Source organism: Semicossyphus pulcher, unplaced genomic scaffold, assembly GCF_022749685.1.
Source record: "Semicossyphus pulcher isolate SPU_LCO1_2020_fin unplaced genomic scaffold, fSemPul1.0.p SCAF_23, whole genome shotgun sequence".
NCBI classification, from domain to species: domain Eukaryota; kingdom Metazoa; phylum Chordata; class Actinopteri; order Labriformes; family Labridae; genus Semicossyphus; species Semicossyphus pulcher.
This window is the reverse complement of record NW_027211697.1, coordinates 1074034-1093704: the sequence shown is the minus strand read 5'-3', so window position 1 is coordinate 1093704 and position 19671 is coordinate 1074034. Positions and strand designations below refer to the sequence as shown.

The window sequence follows — 19671 nt, the reverse complement described above, 5'->3', positions numbered from 1 at the left end:
TTCTAACTTAATTGTCAAGGCTTTTTCTCCTGCTAATATCCTTACAGGAAATTTGTTAAAATCCATTATTTAATAAAAACTGAAATAATTTCATTTTGTATCCGGACTGTTGAAGGATTACACATTTCTTCTGCTCATTTCCATTTGCATGTGGAGCAGCCGGTGTTCCCTCTGAGATCTGGAAATAATGATTGATTTGGTTTCTAACTATTTTCTTGACCCAGTGCATGTTGGTTTGCTAAAAAACATAAATTAAATTAATTGAATAAATATACAATATCTTAAAACATAAAAAACATGAATGGTGCCATTTTTCCTTGTGTTGATCATTTACCGCACTCTTAACAATATACGGGAAATGTTTTTTTACTAAATTAAACACCTTATTTTGAAAAACATTAACCCCCTTGTGAAAAACATGACATGCCTTGTGAAAAATAATGAATCATAAGCTATTAAGAAATTCTAATTCAACTCTACTAACAGGAAATAGAGAACGTAAGCTGAATGGTGCACAGAAAATAACATTGTGACAGAACCTTTAATTTGAAATACGGTGAAGCAAACAGAAACATGATTTCATCCTCATCTGACATCTCTTCTTTTGAAACTCGGCACTCAAATATAAAAACATTACATATCTTTAAAAACCATTAATAACATAATAAGACACGTTAAGCTAAAATTGCCTTGAACATCATTCCACTCGTCTTTTACTTCTTCGCCTGAACAGTTTAGAGATCGAAGACTTCCTCTTATTTTTGGCTTTCTTCACTCCTATTCACCCAAAAAAGAATTGATATTAGTATGATGCGTTCAAGTCTAAAAAAAACATCGTAAAAGAAACGTTTTACACAACACTTACCGAGATTTTGCATCATTTCATTCAACTGCTGATCCTCCTCCACTTCCCTGAAATTAATTAAAACTCTTGTTATGAAGTTGTTACATAACCAGCAACTCTGCATTTATAATCACTCCTGTCTGTAAAATAAAGATGCATGTTATACCTCCGCCTGTCTTCATCCAGACCCTCCACTATCGCATTTCTGCCATCAACAATCTCCATCAGCCTCCGCAGCAACTTCCTCTCGCGCTGCAGCTCCTCTCTGGACTTTAAATGATCTGTGAAACCAAGTTGACAGAGTTTAGTGCTGCTGAAGGAAAGAAACAGAGCTGATGTTGAGGACAAGCGTCTCTTACCTGGCTTCTCCAGCAGCCTGCGGAGTTCCCCCTCCACACCTGGCTGCTGCTGCTCCAGCTCCTGAGTCCTGGCTCTGAGATATGCAGCCATTAATAACATCAAAAAAAAGAAGGCTAAGCTGATGTATAATGCACATGACATTTTAAACGGAAATATATTTGGTTTGGCAAAGAAAGTCAAAAGGAATAATGATAATTCAACCAATAGGCTTTCTTCGCAGAGGCATCATTCTGGAGTTTTTCATGTAATTTTGAACAGCACTCACATGTATACAAGCTCTGATTCCTTTCTAATGTACATCTGCTTTTTCCGAATGAGATTGAACCATTCGACCATCAGAGGGTCCATCAATATGTCTCCATCCCCCTCTGAAAGACAGCACACATCATTAATGGGACGCAGCCCTCCTCATCCAGATACGTAGCCCATTTTATTTTCACAACTCTTTGTATTCATACGACTGTATTAGTTACACAATAATACCATTAAGTGTGATAACTAATGAGGTTTTGGGATCATTCGGCGGATATGCAGCAGCAGGGTGCAGGTTTGTTGAGATGCAGCTGATTCACCTCCTGGGGCCGTGTCAACATGCCACTTCAGGGACTGTAACATGAAGCTAATAAAGCTAATACACTCAGCTCTGCACCTTAGGTGTCAATTATCTTAAATATGACGTTTTAAACTTAATGTAAGCATTAATGTGCTGTTTATTAGTCATTCCTGCTGTTATTTATACTTCAGAGTAACACACTGCATTCTTTTTTTCCACGACACTTAATATTCTATTTACCACTGGGTTCAATCCTTTTTTTTAATACTATCTTACAAATACAATCATGATGATACAGATGACCAACTCTCTGGTTACAAATTCCAAGTTGAGGATTTATTTTTATCCCTTTATCAAATATCTTTGGGTTTGAGGGTTTTGTTGTTTGCACAAAACATGTTTTCCAAACATCAATCAGGAAACAATAATGAGCATTTTTCAAGATTAAAAAAAAATAATGGTAGATTGATTATTAAAATAATCATCACTTGCACCATTTCAGTAAAAACACAGGCCCCAGTTTTGCCATGTTTAACATGATTCTTTATCTTAAAGCTCCTGTGAGGAACTTTTGGTTTGTGTTGATTTTGGCGCCCCCTGTGGACAAACCTGTACCTCTTATCTCTTAGCTGATTTTGTCCTGTACAAGCTGAAGTTGGGTATTTAACCAAAAAATCTCATCCTGCTTTCTTCTAACAGTCATATACTGTATATCACTCACATTAAATTTTTGCTCTAGAAAATATAAACAAAGGCAACGTGCAGTTAATCGCTTCGTCTGACACCTGCCCCCCGCCAGCGGTTTCAGCCATGAAAAATAACGACAGTAAAATTTGGTATATAAGACGCTCTTTAATACTTTTTTTTCATCTAAAAGTGGGCTGCGTCCTATATACCGGTGTGACCAATATACCAGTATAAAATGCATAGAGAGGTATGTTATTGTGTTACGGTATTTTACCCAGATGATGGCAATAATCTAGCTAAAGTTGTCGGCTGATGACGTCACATTTCTGCATTAAACTGTTTATGGGTCCAAACCGCTACAACGTCTCTTATTTACAATATGCCGCAGTGCTGTTTTGCCTTTTCCTCACTGTTTTAACTTGATCGTTGCTAACGCTTCGTCACGAACATGCACCGTCATTATCGCCTACTGCTGACTACAGCACCGGTAGCTAGCAGGATTGCAAACTCAACATGATGAAAACAGATGGTAGGCTGTGATTTGAGTGTGTTTTGAATGAGTTTCAAATTAAAATAAAGTTAAATAGTGTTGAATACAAACTTGTATACACGTATTTATTAATAAATAGCCATAGGAAACATTTTTTCCTCTGGAGTACCCCCGAAAAACAGACACAAGCATTATATTCCAGTTCAATTTATATTCCGGATTATACGGTATTTAGAAAATAATCAATCATGTCGCTGATGGTAATGGTTGAAGTAATTTCAGTCCGTTTCATAACCAGTGAAAAACTCCTCACAGGAGCTTTAATGCTGACACAAACATTGTCTTTGTGTTAACATGCAGGGCATGTGGATCAGCACAGAGGGAATACATGATTATAGCACATTTGTCTTCATCACTTATTTAATAATGCTTGAGAAAAAATCCAGTAAGGATTAGCTTTCATGTTTTTATAAAATCATTGTTAAATATGATTTGACTCTAAAATTTAAGAATCAGGCTTAAAGTGTCCTCGCCAAATACTTAAAAAATGTACTGTGAGGCTATGACAAAGATAGCGATTATCATATAAACCTCAAATGTTAAAGGCTGTTTAAACATAAATACTGTTTTCAGAATATATTTTAGAGGTAAGTTTGTATTCCGAATTTAACTTTCGTGCCAGGGTTTAGTTTTTATGATGACAATTTCCAGTTGAGAAGTTGATGATCTCCAAGGTGGTGTGCAATTGATGTCAAATTCCGGCCAAGCGACCGCATGCTAAGGCTTCCTGTGTGGCACTTAAAAAAAAAAAGAAAGTATGCAATCGTCCAGAATATATATTACTATAACCGAGCCATGTTGACCTTGAGCGAAGCAATCAGGCCCCCTACTCCCTCTGCCCGAAAAGAGAAGCAACATCCCTGTGGGCCGTCTGTGCCTCTCACCTCATTTGGCTGCAGAAACAGTAATAGAAAAGGCCGGTATGTCCCCCAAACACACATACGCACACCAAGCTCCAGCTGACAGTGAGTGTGTGCGCGTGTAGCGAGGACACTGCAGCAGGGATACTCTCGCTGAAGCAGCAGCGTGCACAAATACAATAAAATACCAAAGTTGTGGTGAGGTTTTTCACCGCATAGGAGCAAAATTGACCGATGCATCGACATCCTCTGCCTCAGAAAGAGCAGTTTGAGAGGCTGTTTATTTTCAAAATTGCTCATATTGGTTCTGACATGTCAACATTCAATTGTATTTGCACATCTAAACAAGTAAAACGAAGGGAAGTGGGTAAAAGATGAGTAGCAGGGCAAGAATAAGAGGCCAAAAGTACCTTCCTCACAGCTGCGGAGTTTCTTTTCCAGCTCCACTCCCTCCTTCTCCAACTGAGCCAAGTTCGTCTCAATATCGTTCAGCTCTGCCTCAATCTGCTCGGCTGGAATATGATAAGACTTCACCTGATATAAAACAAAAGAACTTAAAGAGTCACAGTCAAGTATAGATAACTTTAATTTGAAAATTCCGACTTTGGCCGCTTAAACGCAAAGAAGGTCGTCCATTTTTTTTGCCGGGAATGTAATGAAAGCATATTTGTAGAGCTGTTAATTAATCTCTTAAGAGACTTAATGGAGGGAACTTACAGAGGGTGACCTCATTTCAGTCCTGGAGGCGTTGGTGGGTGACAAATACTTTCCCTTTTTAGCGCCTAAGAGGTAGATAAAATAGGATTAGATAGTCCTTTCATGGCAGCTTTTCAGAAAAGCATTGTCACATACCACTTCACCTGATTTATTTTCAGTGAAAAACTGCTCATATGAAATCAACAACATGGCTGAGGACATGTATGTGCGCCTTTGATGGTGATATTTTTAACCCACGTGACGGATTTCCGTGATTGGCTGGAGCAGACGTTGAAGAGCTAATAGATTCCACAGCTGGCCGTCTGGGTGGGGATTTCACAGACGACTGACTCCCGTGTTTAAAACCTAAAATATGGACAGGCAGGTTTACATGCAGGAAGTTCAATCTGCTAATGCATTTTCTGTTACATCAGGAAATAAAACACAGCAGCATGTCTGTCTGCGAATCAGTGTGTGTGGCGCTTTGTGAACTTTTAGCCATGCAAGCTTTATGTTGTGATAGCAACGCTGGTCTGTCTGTCGATCACTTCACCACTTTGGTCCACTTTGTAAAAACATTCATGGTCCCTAGAGGCATATGACAAATGACTGTGTTGGTCCCCTTGCTTTCTTCTAGCACCACCAAGATGTTGGGATTTGTAGTTATTTGTAAAATGTCTAAACACTGTTTGATTCATTGCAATGAAATTTGTTCCAGACATTCGTGTCTCCCTCAGAATGATTTGTTATCGCTTACATGATCCTCTGACTTCTTCTCTAGCACCATCATTGGGTAATTTGACTACATACTTTCAGCTGTACTTTGCCTTCAGTGCTAATTAGTAAATGGTTGGTGAAATCCCATTGAAATCTACCTGCCTAGTTCTGACAGACACAGTTAGCAACTAGCTATTGCGTGGTGTTTTAAAGGGTTAGTTCGGTTCCAAAGTAACATGTGTTACGACGTGTATCGAGCGGTAGCCCAGCAAGTCCCGTGTTCTGCGAGGTAAAATTACTGTTTCTGTTAATGGAGTCTGGTGGCTTTTAAGAGAGTGATCGAACAGCTCTTTCTGGTAAAACAAAATAGTTGTGTCCTTATTTTTACACAAACTGCCTCACATAACATATAACGTCACCCATTTAACATTATAAAACGTCTCCCTTTTAGGCTAACGTTAGCCACACATGCACACAAGTACACCACAGCTGTGTGTTTCCCTGTTGCATAGGCCGAACTGTCTTCTGTCCCATTCATGGTTCACTAACTTTATGCGTCAGTAGTTTTAGCTCTCCTTCTTTGCCTTGGACTCAGTGGAAATCAACCGGCACCCAGCGGTTTTGACGTGGTGCATGACATTTTGATCTGATTGGCCTGTTTTGTCAGTTTGTAGCAAATTACTTTACTTCATTTAAAACATACTACATTTAGAAGCTCATGATATTTGCCCTTAGGAGTTTGAAAGGCCTAAAAAAAAAAAAAAAGAGTTAAAACAGCAAATTTTGGACTTCAATAAATTGTCTATCAAAAACTTGAACAATAAAAAGGCTGCTACAGTCTACAGAAGGCATCGATGTATGACTGTCAGGTATGGTTAAACCCTGTTTGGGACTTTGCATAGCAGCCTCTGCCATCAGTGTGTGAATGGGTGAATGTGACATGTAGTGTAAAAGCATTTTGAGTGATCTGAGGAAGACTGGAAAAGCACTATATAAAGTGCAGTCCATTTACCATAGATCACATAAAACATATCAAGCTTAATGCTACAGACTCAAAGCGTGAATAAAAAACTCTACTAGTAGACAAATGTCTGTTATTATAATGTACAGAAGTGACTCACCTGGGTTTCCAGAGCCAAGCTGAGGTTTCTGGGGAGACACTTGTCTTAAGTGTGCAGCATCAAACAGAGCAAAGCTGCCTGCCGGTTGTGCAGGTGTTGGAGCCGAGGGAGGCCTTGTTGTACTGATGGAGACATTAGAGGATGCCGTGAATGTGAACCCAGGTGTGTGTTGCTCAGTGCATGCTTCCGCTTCAGCATCTCTGGAAGAAAGACACAACGAAATGAGCCTTTAGGTGTGTCGCTGTTATAAAATGGTGTTAAAGTACAGCATAGATCACAAAGAGAGAATGGGAATATAAGAAAAAGGCCTCACCTCTTTTATTTTGTTCTAATTTAAACGTGGTGAAAACAATGGAGGAATCATCAGCAGGGGTTAGAAATGAGAGTGTTAGAGTAGGAAACGTTCAGGCCAGGCACTCCTTAGGACTTGTTAGGATGGGGGACAGAGCAAGCTGCTGCACTCTGAGCCAGTCAACATTAAGAGAGAAGGATGAAGCTCGACGGGCCTGCATTCTGGAGAGTGAATAAGCTCAATGGTCAGGGATGTTTTTCAAGTCGTATTTCATCCACCTGTGTGACCTTCCCTCTTCCCACTAAGTGAGTTATGAGGTAATAGTGATTATGAGGAGGATTGAGGACACTTACTTTAGAGCCAGCTGGGTTTTCAAAGGTTGGAGCTTTGATTGCCACTCCTGGATTGGATCTGCAGACAAGAAAAGACGCCTGATTTAGCAATTAGGTGTTCAATTAAAGCATTTCCAAATTCCTGATTCACTTTACTTTTCGCTCTGTCACATACTCTTAAAAGGAGCAGTTTGCCCCTGGAAAAAGCCACTGTCAGTCAAAGCTGGTGTTCTCTGTAACCGATAGATACAATAATATTTAAAATTGGCGCCATAGCTGTGGAGAAAGTTGTACAAACAGCTTGTTGTTTCGCCCATGATACATTCCAAAAACACCCAGCATGCATCTGAAAGGGAGCGGCGCAGCAAGAGACGCTGGAGTGAAATACTACAGTTTCGCTGCAGGCAACGGCTCAGAGCGGTACAGGATATAAAATACAGCGAGAATATACCGGTGGATCGTCTAAAAAATCTTCAGGTCTGCAGTTTACATTTCAAACCTGATGATTTTGAACGAGACATGACATCAGAGGTGGGCGTTTTTCTACCATAATGGCATTAGCTCCCCATTATAGCATGATAGGACTGAGGTTGGAAATTGGCGTACTGGCCCTTTAACAGCTGATAATGGGTGCAGCGCCTAGTATCAATATCTAGTCTCTCATAAAGCACTAATGTAACAGATCTTCACCCGCTGATCTGTATTAGAGACCCAAATTAGGCTCTAATCTAGCAAGAGACAATCCGTCTTCAGATGCAGAAATGCTCTGTAAAATTTTACGAGGCGATTTCGATTCCACAGAACAACTTGAGTAATGTCTGTGTTCAATATTTGGTCCACATTTTCCGCAACTTACCAGGATAGAGACTCCGTAATCAAAGGTGATAATTTCACGACCATTTAAATTAACAGCCACCGGTAATTGTGTTTCTGTCTGAAGAGCTTCTGACTGTCAGGCAGCTGCCGTGCATGCACATCCATCCAAAGAGAATGACAGTTCAACTATGAAAGTTCATTACAAGTGTGACACAGAAATTAAAACGTCAGTATCACACATGGAGCTAACATCATGCTTAATGCACCGGCTGAGTAAATAGGGCAAAAATGACAAAGGGGCTTTGTTTTCTATGAATGCGTTCGGAGACAGACAGGGGGAATTGGCGGGGCGAGGGTTGTATGCTGGCTCGATGTCAAATAATGGATCAAGAACAAGTGAAATGAATTCAGAAGCGCTTGCCTGTGGTGGTTGTGTGTACAGTTGTTGGCCTTGTGTTGTCTTTGTTGATGGCCTTCAGACGTGGAAACTCCTCATTGTTTGTCTGGCTGGTGGAGGGCTGTCCTGCCCGGTTTCCTGCTGGGCCTTGGCTGCATTTATCTTTTCTCAAACTGGGGCTGTCAGCTGAACTTGGCTCATCTCCAAACCTGCAGAGAGAGAGAGAGAAGCCCGCACCATCAAAAGTCATTACAATACAATGCAGACTACAGGAAAGACTAGAAATATCCAGAGGGGAGTCTGTTCGTGTTAAAACTCACCGTCTCTCTGCTGGTCGGATTTTAAACAGGCGTTTGTTGTTGTTGTTACAGTTCTCCTCCGCCAGTTTATTTCCAATAGTCGTCCTGGCTCTGCTCTTCTCATCATCTGTACTCAGTGCGACCTTTGCCCTTACTGAAACACTTTGGGACTCTGTGGGCTTCCTGTTACCAGTTGAGGCATCTGGAGCTGACGGCACAGCCTGGAAAAACCTCTGCCGGGCCGACTGCGTCTTCTGAGCCGAGGCCGTCCAGGACTGGGGAGGTGGGGCGGGAGCGACCGGCTTCACCACAATATTAAGCGGGGCTGACAGCACAGAAGAGGGGCGTGATGCAGGCTGGGTCTGACCGGAACAATGTAATCGCACAGCTGAAGTGGCCGGTCCATTTTTGACCCCAGCCTCTGAGGAGGAAGGTTTGCAACTGTTCTGGTGGGCCTTACAGATAAAAGTGTCTGGATTCTTCCCAGGTTTGTAGCCTCCTGCATGAAGCACGCTGGAGCATTCACTGCACCTGATGGAAGTTTATTAGAAGAAAGTTATGAATGCAATTGAAGCTAAGCCACTGTCCAATCCTTCGTTAGCAACCATAGCTAGGCACAAGAGGCCTTTGGCTTCGCTTTTCCGAAGCCAAAAACTGTTGGAGATGGATTAAAATTTGAGGAAGACTGGTCAACTGGTCTCGTCTTGCCGACGATATCAGCACAGCCTTTATTTTACAACCCCTTTTGGTTTGTGCCACTGTTATTGCAAAATCGTACAGGATTTTGCTGGGCTTTCCTGTTAGGAGATCCATGTATGAATCAAGCCTACGATGTGCGAGCAATATCCTGGCGGGCTTAAAACAAAATGAAAAAGTGGGATCATTTAGTTTTGCTAGCAATGGGCTAAAACATATTAGATAATTAAAGTTATAGGGAGTCATAACTAAACATTAGCTTAAAATAAAACAATATATTGACTTACTCTGCTGTGCAGGAACATTGTTGTTCCTGTCCTTAACATGAATTGTCAAGACGTGGGGTGCCTGACGTTTGCATTGGGACCGGTGAGCTTTTGCCTCGATCTTTATGTCCTCTTCATTCTCAACACCCTGCTGTCAAACTATATTGTGGATGTAGCTTTCAAATGCGTATCATCCTCTCCGTCTACTTCTCTCTGATATTTTGGTAACTATCTTTGCAGAAATTAGGTAGTATTATCCTTGGAACAACTGTTATAGCTGAAAAAGCCATAATATTTACGGTGCAAAAGCTTGACAGGCGTAGCAACAGTAACCAAGCCGGGCGGGACTTAGCGAAGGGTCAATTAAAACAGTTCATGACAGGAAAGTATCAAAGAATAAAGATGCAATTCTTACTTGAAACAGCTCCTGTGGTAGAGCTTGCCTTCCACAAAGTGCCTCTGAACCAGGTGAACGTGACTCTTGCATGCAGCACATTTGCTGTTGAGAGTCCCAGTTTTGTTGCTATTTTCAACCAGAACCTCCTTCTGTGAAGAAGAAACACAAACTAATGTAACGCAGCTACCTTTGCATTTACTCCACTTTAAAACAAACAAAATACAGCTTATTCTTTAATATAATAATTTAAAAAGTAACACAGAAAGACAACTACTGACCTGAACAGCAGCTCTGGCCACCTTAGGTGAGGTCTGAGCATTCACAGCGGAAGGTAAACGATTCTCAATGGCCGTTTTAGACACAAAGGTTTTGGCAACAACTGGGAGATTTTTCTTCTCTGACGGCTCCTCCTTGGAGCCCTCTGCTGGTCTTTTTACACCTCCCACTGAGGAAAAGTAGAGCACTATCAGTTTCAATACTTAAAAATGACCTGAACCTTAAAAACACACATTTAACATAAAGTTCTGTATTAAAGAGATCTTATTGGTTAGGAGGATGGAGAATCCAATCTTAGCTACCAGCTGTGTTCTCACTGGGAGGCCGTCCTTTGAAGTAGTTGTAGTACTGGGACACGTAGGTGAGGATGCTCAGCCTGTCCGGGATCCTTAAAGCCACCATGTCTTCTGCGTCCAACAAAGCTGGGATCCCCAACTTCTCCTCTGCGATATGAAACGCCTGCACAGACAAAACGTACATAGTGTAAGCTTTTTTTTCTCCATATAACAGTTTTTAGTGGGTGCAGTAATGTCAGCGCCTACAATTACAGCATGTGTAAAAATGTCACACAATACAATCTCCTTTAAATAGACCAGCCGCCGTCTGTGGCTCAGCCCAGAGAGGTCTTTGGAATGAATAGAGCACTTCCTGTGAGCTAGTGGGGATAAGAAAAAGGACGGAGGGAGAAAGATAGCAGGGCATTGTTTAGCATCAGCCTGGACATGCTCATTAAATTTAAAGCGCAGCCTTACTGAATACCAAGTCTGTCTGTAAATGAAAAGCGCTCAGAGCTGGAAGCTGGTTTTGCTATAAAGACACAGAGACAACTTGTAAAATAAGCACCTGTAAGAAACATGAGACTATTCATGAAAAATAGAAGGGTGTGAATTACACTGCAGGTCAAACTGGTTTAAGAAGCGTCTTTAACAGTTGTTTAAAACTAAAACCGGATCAAACGCTCTTTTCTCTGGACACAACTCGTGTTTAAAGTTATTCCTCTTGAGTAGCATTAAATAAAAATACATCGACAGTGGCTTCAAGTGAACTGTCATCGTAGGGATCGAGTGGCAGATGACAGGACGCCTCATTCAAAATGCATGTCCTGGAGAGACTCTTCCCCGAGCTCAGGTTGTGTGCTGACACTGCCAGGATCATCCAAGACAACAAGGAAGTGATACAGAGTGCACAGAGTAGCATTCTGCCGGGCGTGCAACCCTCAGAGGAAGCTGCTCAAATGGAAGAAGTCTGAATAATGGAGAGGGTCCCGGCTGTGCTGTTCAGGTCACGGAGGGGTTAACAAAATAAATGAGGTCAAGTGGACAGAGGCGGAGGATCATTCTCAATCTCTAAACTTTATAAAGGAGGCTGAAATTGGAATTGTTAAAATGTTGATACAGCCGAATATTAAACCATTCTGCTAATGCTAAGACGTGAACAAACAGTGTGTGATGCTGGATGTGTCTGCGAGGGTCTGGGGTTAATAAAGTTGGTGTTTTATGCCATGTCAGATTTGTAGCTGCAGTGTGAAGACAGTTATGACAAAAGTTCAACAGCTTGACTTCTTACCAGTCTGTTGTTCTCGAACACATCCTCCTTTCTGAGTGAGTCATAGTCTCTGGAAAAAAACAGGAATACAATGGACAGAGAGAAGTTAGAAATGTTGGAACTCTTAGAGATTAATTAGGAGTTATATCCATGAAATATAACCACTTTTATTAAGATATCTACTTTTATTTGTATCAACATATTCATGACAGGTTGACCTTAGAGATAATTATAAAAGCAGGTTTAAACATTACTAAACAAGGACCACAAAAACATGTAAAAAGATCAGAGATATAAATACAAATTGAAAATAGTCACTCTCAGGTAAATATGAGTGCTGAACAGACAAAAAACCGTCAAGAAAACTGCAAAATTATCGCAATTTAGAAGCAGGATATATCACTTTTTTAAGCTAATACCTTAACCTCTTCAGCAGAATTTGAGCTACATGTTAACAAGCTTTTCAAAATAAAATACTTACATCAGGTCCGGTCTGTATTTGTGTATAAGCGCACAGAAAGCCATTCCGTTCCTGAATGAAGTGGTCATGTTAGTGATAGCCACATCTCGGTAGCCCTCACAGTGTATTTTACACCACTGCTCCAGAGCCTTGATGGCAGCCATGCTCCCAACACGATAGACACACACTGTACACTCAGTGCAGACAGACGGCGCGTGCAACAGGCAGAGAGGGATGTTAGTCAGTGCGGAGGAGCCGGAGGAAAGACGGATAAAAACAAAAAGTCTGTGTTCAGGATTTGACCGTGAACTGCGGCGCCGCAGCTGTGTCCTGTTTCCTTCTGTTACCTGAATGCGCGTGCAGCAGAGCCTCCGGGACGAGCTGCTGCTGCTGTGTGTGTTAAGCTTGTGTTTCTGCTCTCATTACACTAATTGACACCGACTGCTGATTCGTCATTCACCACAGTTGAATAAAACACAACCAGGAAGGTAAATTACCATTTTTTGAATGTTTATAGTTTATTTCAAAATCATAAAAAGTACTGCAAATTGAATAATTGCAGGATTCTGACAGAGATCCTAATTAACATATTAAGGCCCTAAACACACAAACGTCATTTTGTAGTGTGGTGGATCCAGAAGACCATGTAGGTGGGAACGTCTTTAAAATGAATATACTAATGTCTGATTTTGCATCAGCTCCCAATATGAAAGATATTGTTTGACCTGGTATGCCTGATCCTGCAGACGGTGCCTCAAATGAGTATATGCAGAGGGTTTGTCATTCAAGGGACTCATTTAATGGTAATGGATGTTAACAGAGAGTCTTACATGTTGGAAAAGCAACCCCAAAGCCTATGATTACTTAAGAAATTCTTCTGATATTCCAGTCTGAAGTAGCCATGTGGATATTGGGGAAATTAAATGCAAATTTTAGGATCCATAACAACAAGCAGCAGGAATAAATTGCTACCTTAATTGTTGCTGCAGTGCTTTACACTTATGTCGGAACCTTCTCATTGGACAGAAGCTTCAGCTGTCATTCTCATATAGGTTATGTGCGCATTTACAATCGTATTTTAATTTCATGGCCCCTGGAATTCATCCTCTTATGGGTCTCAGTAAAGGAGGGCTATGCAGTAGGATTTCTAAAGTAATTAAACACCAGGCTCGCTATCTCATCCCACACATCGAGGTCAGCGAGCAGTATGAGAACCAGGAAGAGAATCTATGACATGCATTTTTTCCCCTCAGTCATCTTTGTGTGGGGCCTAATTGGGGACTAATTGGGGCCAACTATTGTCATATAAGGATTGTGACCTAATTAGCCCCAATTATGGCGTCCCGCACAATTTTAGGAAAACTTGGAAGCAGATTCAAAGTAACTTTCACATTACAAAGAAGAAGAAATATACTCCTAAAGGTTGTCTCGGATTTGTGAGAAAGCTTAAAGAGACATTGCAACTAAACAGGAAAACAAAACCACACAACTCTGACCCAGAAACCCCATAAGTGAGTGTTCAAACCTAATTAGTGTAAGACCAGAGCTGAACTCGAGCCTTAGCAATACGAGCGACCACACTGACCTCACTCACTGTGAGACAAATTTGTCATCAGCAAAGTAACACATGTTTGAGCTTCACTAGGTTCACACACAGATATGCGACGTGTGACCACAGTAGAACAGAAATATTTGCATTAGTTGTTGCCTTGTGTGTCTCACCTGTCCTGCCTGAGGACATGTCCATGTCCAGAAGGTGGCAGCGTCACACTGTACTGTGAGAAGACTATCACTGAGGAAATACATTTAAAAATGCAGAGATGGACAGTGCTAATGTTATATCCATGCAGAAGTATGAATGAAGTAGTAGTGAATTTGACTTATTTTGTAGTACAAACATTCACTGTTTTAAAAAGCCTATTTTTACCATCCATTACTTCTATTATTATTATATCACTGTTACTATAATTGTTATTTTTTAAATAAACTTTTTTTTAACTGTTTCATGATGTTATCTCACAGCTATTTCCATTGTTTCCTGTGAGGACTTGTGTCTGCATGCACACATCCTCTGTAACCTGAGAGGTCAGGGATGAGCTTGTCATTAGTGAAATCATGTAGAAATGAACTCACTGTATCCCATTTCAGCCCTGATGGACTGTTATGATAAGGTGGCAGCATTTATCATTTGTCACTGTTGTCTATTATAGACCTGGCAAATAGCAAGTGTCCATTATTAGAGTTGACAAGCTAAACTATTTTCCTATTTTCAGATGAGAAGAAAAAAAGAGACAAAGGGCTCATGCATGCAATTATAACCAAAAATGTAGTGTGCAAAAACTTTTAACTGTTCTATTTTTCTATATATATGTTGGTTTTTTTAATCAAAAAACTTTACAAGGACGTTTGAAGTATAAAGAAAAATTTTACAAAGATGTTAGTTGGAATTAAATATAAAATATTGACCACATGAACGTTTGTTTAGAATTTTATACAAAATAAAAACATTTTAGACTGTAAGAAATGTAAGTAATGATGGCTAAATATATCCTCAGAATGTTTGAAAAGTCACAGTTACTGTTTTCCTGGCTAAGATTATCTGTACAAACAGGAAGGCTCTAAAATAATCAATCACTGTGCGTGGCATCAGCTTCCTGTGTTTGTGCGTCCCCTCCTGACGTGCTCACGGTGCTGTGGATCTCAGCCTCGTGCTCTCTGGCTTTGGCCCTCAGCTTGGCGATGCTGCAGGAGCGCAGCTCCTCCGAGCTCGGCCCCTCTGGTCTCTCCCACTTCCCCGACCTCGGGGTCACAGGCTGCATACGCACGCTCAGCGCAGCACACGCAGCTTTTGTCCATGGATTGTTGTCTCCTTCCTGTCGTCTCTCCCAGTGCTCACCGTCAGAACTTTCTGTCTGCTGTTTTAAACTCCTGCTCGCATTCTCACACGGTTCATCAATGTCTCTGTTTACAAAAGAGCCTGCGAGCTGGCCCTGGAGTTTCAGCTGCCGCCTCATCTTGGCACGACGGTTTTGAAACCAAACCTGGAAACAAATGAAGGAATGCTAAATATAAATAAAGACATACATAATTGCTAAAATAGTTTCAGACTTAGATATCAGCTTTCTTTCCTTTTCAAGTCAACTCACCGGCCTATATGAACACCTGAAGCATTAAACAGTAACTGCAGAGAGACATAGGGGTTTCTTTTTTAGTGTAAATACTATGTAACCACACTAAACACTAAAAAAAATGCATTTTGCAAGTATTTATTTTTAGGAAAACCTAATTTATGAGACACACTTAGACTGCTGAGGCCTCATATTTACTTAAGCTGAATGTTTAAAAGTATCTTTGAATGGAACAAATACTGTAGACTGTTACATCTACCTCTAACAGAATAAATGATCTCTTCATGGCTGGTATAGAAAAGAGGAACTATCACAGAAGCCAATGACGCTTTCAGTTCACATGGACATTAGAGTATGTTTTTCAGGCTTGAATATGTGTGAATACTGCAAGCTATGTTAAATATATAAATATTTATTGCGGTATAAAAATATGATGTAATTTCCCCAAATTCATTGTGACATTTTTAAGACTTCTGAAAACTTGACATCAATAGAAATGAAGACGTAAATCTGTCTGCAATCTGGGAGTGACTGACCTGCAGAAGAGGGGTTTCATTTGCATGTTATTCAGAGAAATTAATATAAGTTAAATGAGTATAAATTGAACATGTCCAGTAGGACTTCAGCGTGCCACTTACCTGCACTCGAGCCTCGATGAGGTCCAGCCTGACGGCCAGGGCCTCCCTCATGAAGATGTCCGGGTAGTGGGTGGTCTCGAAGGCCTTCTCCAGCTCCTCCAGCTGCCAGCTGCTGTAGTTGGCCCGTGCGCGACGCTGCTTCACTGGCCTCTGTTCATCTGGAAAGCACAGCGCGAGCACCAATTACACAATCGCCAACGGGTGACAACCAACTAATGGCTCTAGATTGGATAATTAACGCAGCGATCATTAGGCCCACTTTAACACTGCTTGATAATTGATTGTTAGTTACGAGCTGTTAGCTAATCTTTTGTAAACATTTACACTGGAATCAGATGGTGCTGACTGAGACTGTCTTAGAGACTGTGATCACACTGTGCCAGTTTGGCTGCACAGGTCCTGTGTTAAAAATCAGTCCATTATTTGCTGTGGTTTGCACTCACCCATGCCCTCTGTGAGTGGCCCCATCCCAACCGCCTGTGTGGCCAGCAGCAGAGCCTCCTTGCATGGCTCTGGCTGCAGATAACTCCTCAAGGATTCGTAGCTGATAAAGGGTCCCGGGATCAGGATCTGAGGTTGAGAGCCCAATCTGGTTGGGAATGCTGGGAAGAAGTGAGCTGCAGGTGAATGGAAAACTGCAGGCAGGAGAGTGGATACCAGCTGCCTTGGGCCAAACATGTCCAAGATGTTAAGAGTCCAGTAGAAGGTGCGCGTCCACTGAAAAGGGCCAGGTTAAAGGGTTGCTCTTTGATTGGTGAAATGCATCCCAACGTCCATGTGAAAAAAGAACAATGTATTCAGCCGCTGTGTACGCCAGGTATTAGGTGTTACCTGAGCAGCATAGGTGAGATTTGAGTAGTGGAGGTGGTCTCACCTTGGCTTTCTACTCTTCCTCTCCGATTCCTCTCCCCCTCCTTTCCCCGGTCACATGACCCCAAACAGACGGCAGGGCTTGGTTTAAAAGAGGGAGGTGAAAATGCAACCTGTGATTCATCTCTCAGTGGATAATCAGTATTACTCCATCAGTGTTAGCTGTCTTCGTCATTGCTTATGTCCTACAATCTGTGTGTGAATTTTTCTCTCTCTGCTTCCTGGGACAAGTTGCAACATCTTCAGCTTCTGAAGTTACAATCTCTGAGATGGACAGGAGTTCAGTGTATCAAAACGTAGCGGTGAAGATGTTTAATGCATTTAGACACGTTCTCTTGTTTTGTTATCTGACAACCAGTCAGATGTATAAGAACAAATTAGTGCAAAGGAGACAAAATGAAAACACTAGTTGTTCGGTCTTGTGATGAAAACGAGCACAAAGGCAGCAGACCCTGAACAGCAGGTTCCAGCATAAACACACTTTACCTGACAGCAACATATGTTACGTTAAAGCTACTTTGTGTTTATACTGTCCTAGCAACACCATGTTTACAATATCGTCGGATTTATTGTATTATTTTTTTTTTTTCTAAAGTTGTGATGACATGCTTAATATACTTGTACATTAGTGTCATCTTTATATTAGAAACTCAGACAGCACATACTGTAGTGTGAAATGCAATTTTTGGTCACCTTTACATTTTGATTTATATTGATTTCAATAGGGTAGTTTTATTTTTACAACACTGAATGAATGTTGGAAAAGATGTGTGACTTATCCACGCCAGACCATCATGGAAAGCTTATAGACCTAGGTGATGTCATAAACAATTATTTATAATATTAGTAATAATTTATCCTGAGAAAACAAAAGGTGAATTTCTCTACATAAAATATTTTATCAAAAGAAAATGACGAATGGAAATGGAAAATGTGCGTCTGGTTCATTTGATGACACCTTCAACATCACTGTCATCACTGTTGTGGAGGACGCACGGTACTTGTGCAGACATGTTGAGCTCCTGCTCTCGAATAAACCTATAAAGTAATAAGAGGAAACAAACTTTGGTTATCTACTTATCTCGACATAACAAAGTTAGTTATCTAGGGAAAACAAAATAATAAACTACTAGAGATATTGCTTCCAAACTTTTTTTTTTGTCTTTATTTATAGGACATTAGAAGAGAGACAGGAGTGGGGAGGAGAGAGGTGGACGACATGCACAAAATGACCAGCAGACCAGGAGTCGAGCCTGCGATCAGTACGACAAAGACTGTAGCCACTGTATATGGGCCGCCTGCTCTACCATCTGAGTTCAACCAGCACAACGCTTATGAACTTTATATTTAAATAAAAAACAATTTCGTTTTCAAAATGTAATAGGGCCCCAAATAAAAATGTCACATAGTATCTTTAACTGCTGAATAAGTGTTACATTGAAGAACAGTAGTGCCTCCCATGTATTAGCATTAAAATGAGTCACAGAACTACAAAAAATAAAAAAGCTGCTTACACACTTACAGCTGCTCTGAAAATATCTCCAAACTACTCAAAGACAGTCATTACCATTTGCGCTGCACAAAAAGGAAGCAGCCATCTTTGTTTGGACTAGGAAACAGAATTGCAACTTGGGAAAAGGATTAAAATGTTTTTATTTCTGCGCGGCAGCTGCTTTTTTTCTTTTCCACATGGTAAGACAACTCACTGATTCCATTTTTTCCCTCTATCTCTCATAGAAACGTATTGTTATGTAACCCTATGTAACACTTATAATGAGAGGCCCAAACTGGGGATGCACAAGTGCCACTATTTCTGCACAGACCTGAGGTCAAATGTAGACTTAAACTTTTGCTGTTAAATTTACCTGGGATACAACTTTTAAAAACTTGCTAACATGCTAACTTGGGAAAATTTGCATGCTCAGAGGTCTAACTTTTCTAATTTGTGTTCAATGTAAACATAAACTGTCAGACGTCTTGTACTTCTTACTCATCTTATATCCTGTTTTATATCTTAATATCTAACGTACAGCAATAATTATAGTGGTGATATATAACCAGCTTAGTAAAGTATGTAGACAGCAGTCAGTGTTGTCGAACACTTAGAGGATTCTTCCATCTCTGATCAAAGCATACACATCAACACATTAAAAACCAAGACAGGAGGATTATCAGCACTTTTTTCTGCGAGCGAGGCAGCTGTAGCTTAGTGTTGATGGATCCCTGATGAGATGTCTCAGTGAATTAAACACAGGTGTGACAATTAATCCGCAGATACATATCACCTAACAACACGTCCCTCTAACTGCTCATCAGCTCAGACTGTGGTGAGAACACTCAGCTGTCAGTGTCGTCACTGCTGAATGGCGGCTTTGATCAGGCCGGGACCTCTGCAGGAGGAAGCTGGTCCGAGCCGAGGTGAGTCACAGGACGTAGCGAAGACTCCCCTCACCTGTGGCCCTTTCATCTGCACCTGTTCAAACACTAAATAAACGCTTTAGTGGGTTTGAGCAATTTGGATTTCTTTTAAACTCGGGAAAGCAGATATTTGTTTGGACTTAATTTGATTCCACACGTGTGAAAAAAATCTCTTTAACAGCACTTGTTGAATACAGGGAGGAGAATATCAATGGTGGTGATAAAACCAGAATGCAACTTTTAGCACTCCGTATCTTTGCATGTGTGTGACGGAGGGAACAGACACACAGATTGAAAGAAATCATTTCTTGGCTTTGCAAGTTTCTGCAGGGAAAAGCAAAATAGATTAAAAGTGTCTCGTCTGAGCTGTGGCTAAACAATCACTGTGTGTGGTGGGACTGACGACTGAATAGCCATCTCCGTTTGTCCCCGGCACACAGGTAGTTACAGGGA

The 19671-nt window shown here is 40.9% G+C and overlaps 2 protein-coding genes across 2 annotated transcripts; both read right to left on the bottom strand.

Annotated features, from left to right (window-relative positions):
• Positions 1 to 235: 235 nt before the first annotated feature.
• micall2a (mical-like 2a) lies at positions 236 to 12328 on the bottom strand. The gene is made up of 17 exons (XM_069674532.1): positions 12186 to 12328; positions 11726 to 11774; positions 10477 to 10618; positions 10162 to 10328; positions 9902 to 10032; positions 8546 to 9055; positions 8250 to 8434; positions 7034 to 7091; positions 6389 to 6588; positions 4809 to 4916; positions 4572 to 4636; positions 4265 to 4388; positions 1470 to 1572; positions 1204 to 1277; positions 1011 to 1125; positions 866 to 912; positions 236 to 777 (listed from the first exon to the last, which is right to left on the bottom strand). Exons 1-17 carry the CDS (start codon positions 12326 to 12328, stop codon positions 698 to 700), a joined length of 2301 nt encoding a protein of 766 aa, XP_069530633.1. The 3' UTR covers positions 236 to 697.
• A 2463-nt stretch (positions 12329 to 14791) lies between these two features.
• On the bottom strand, positions 14792 to 17813 carry LOC138603191 (visual system homeobox 2). Its single transcript, XM_069674894.1, has 4 exons — positions 17802 to 17813; positions 16374 to 16647; positions 15931 to 16088; positions 14792 to 15205 (listed from the first exon to the last, which is right to left on the bottom strand). Exons 1-4 carry the CDS (start codon positions 17811 to 17813, stop codon positions 14792 to 14794), a joined length of 858 nt encoding a protein of 285 aa, XP_069530995.1.
• Between the last annotated feature and the right edge of the window lie 1858 nt (positions 17814 to 19671).

Excerpts from the sequence above, each read along its gene's own strand:
- micall2a (XM_069674532.1), bottom strand. The coding sequence starts at position 12,328 with ATGGCTGCCATCAAGGCTCTGGAGCAGTGGTGTAAAATACACTGTGAG. Across the intron at positions 4,637-4,808 it reads CAATCACGGAAATCCGTCAC|GCGCTAAAAAGGGAAAGTAT; the intron begins GTGGGTTAAAAA and ends TCTACCTCTTAG. Across the intron at positions 1,573-4,264 it reads ACTCCGCAGCTGTGAGGAAG|AGGGGGATGGAGACATATTG; the intron begins GTACTTTTGGCC and ends GCTGTCTTTCAG.
- LOC138603191 (XM_069674894.1), bottom strand. Across the intron at positions 16,089-16,373 it reads GCCACTCACAGAGGGCATGG|ATGAACAGAGGCCAGTGAAG; the intron begins GTGAGTGCAAAC and ends TGTGCTTTCCAG. Across the intron at positions 15,206-15,930 it reads TCATCGAGGCTCGAGTGCAG|GTTTGGTTTCAAAACCGTCG; the intron begins GTAAGTGGCACG and ends ATTTGTTTCCAG.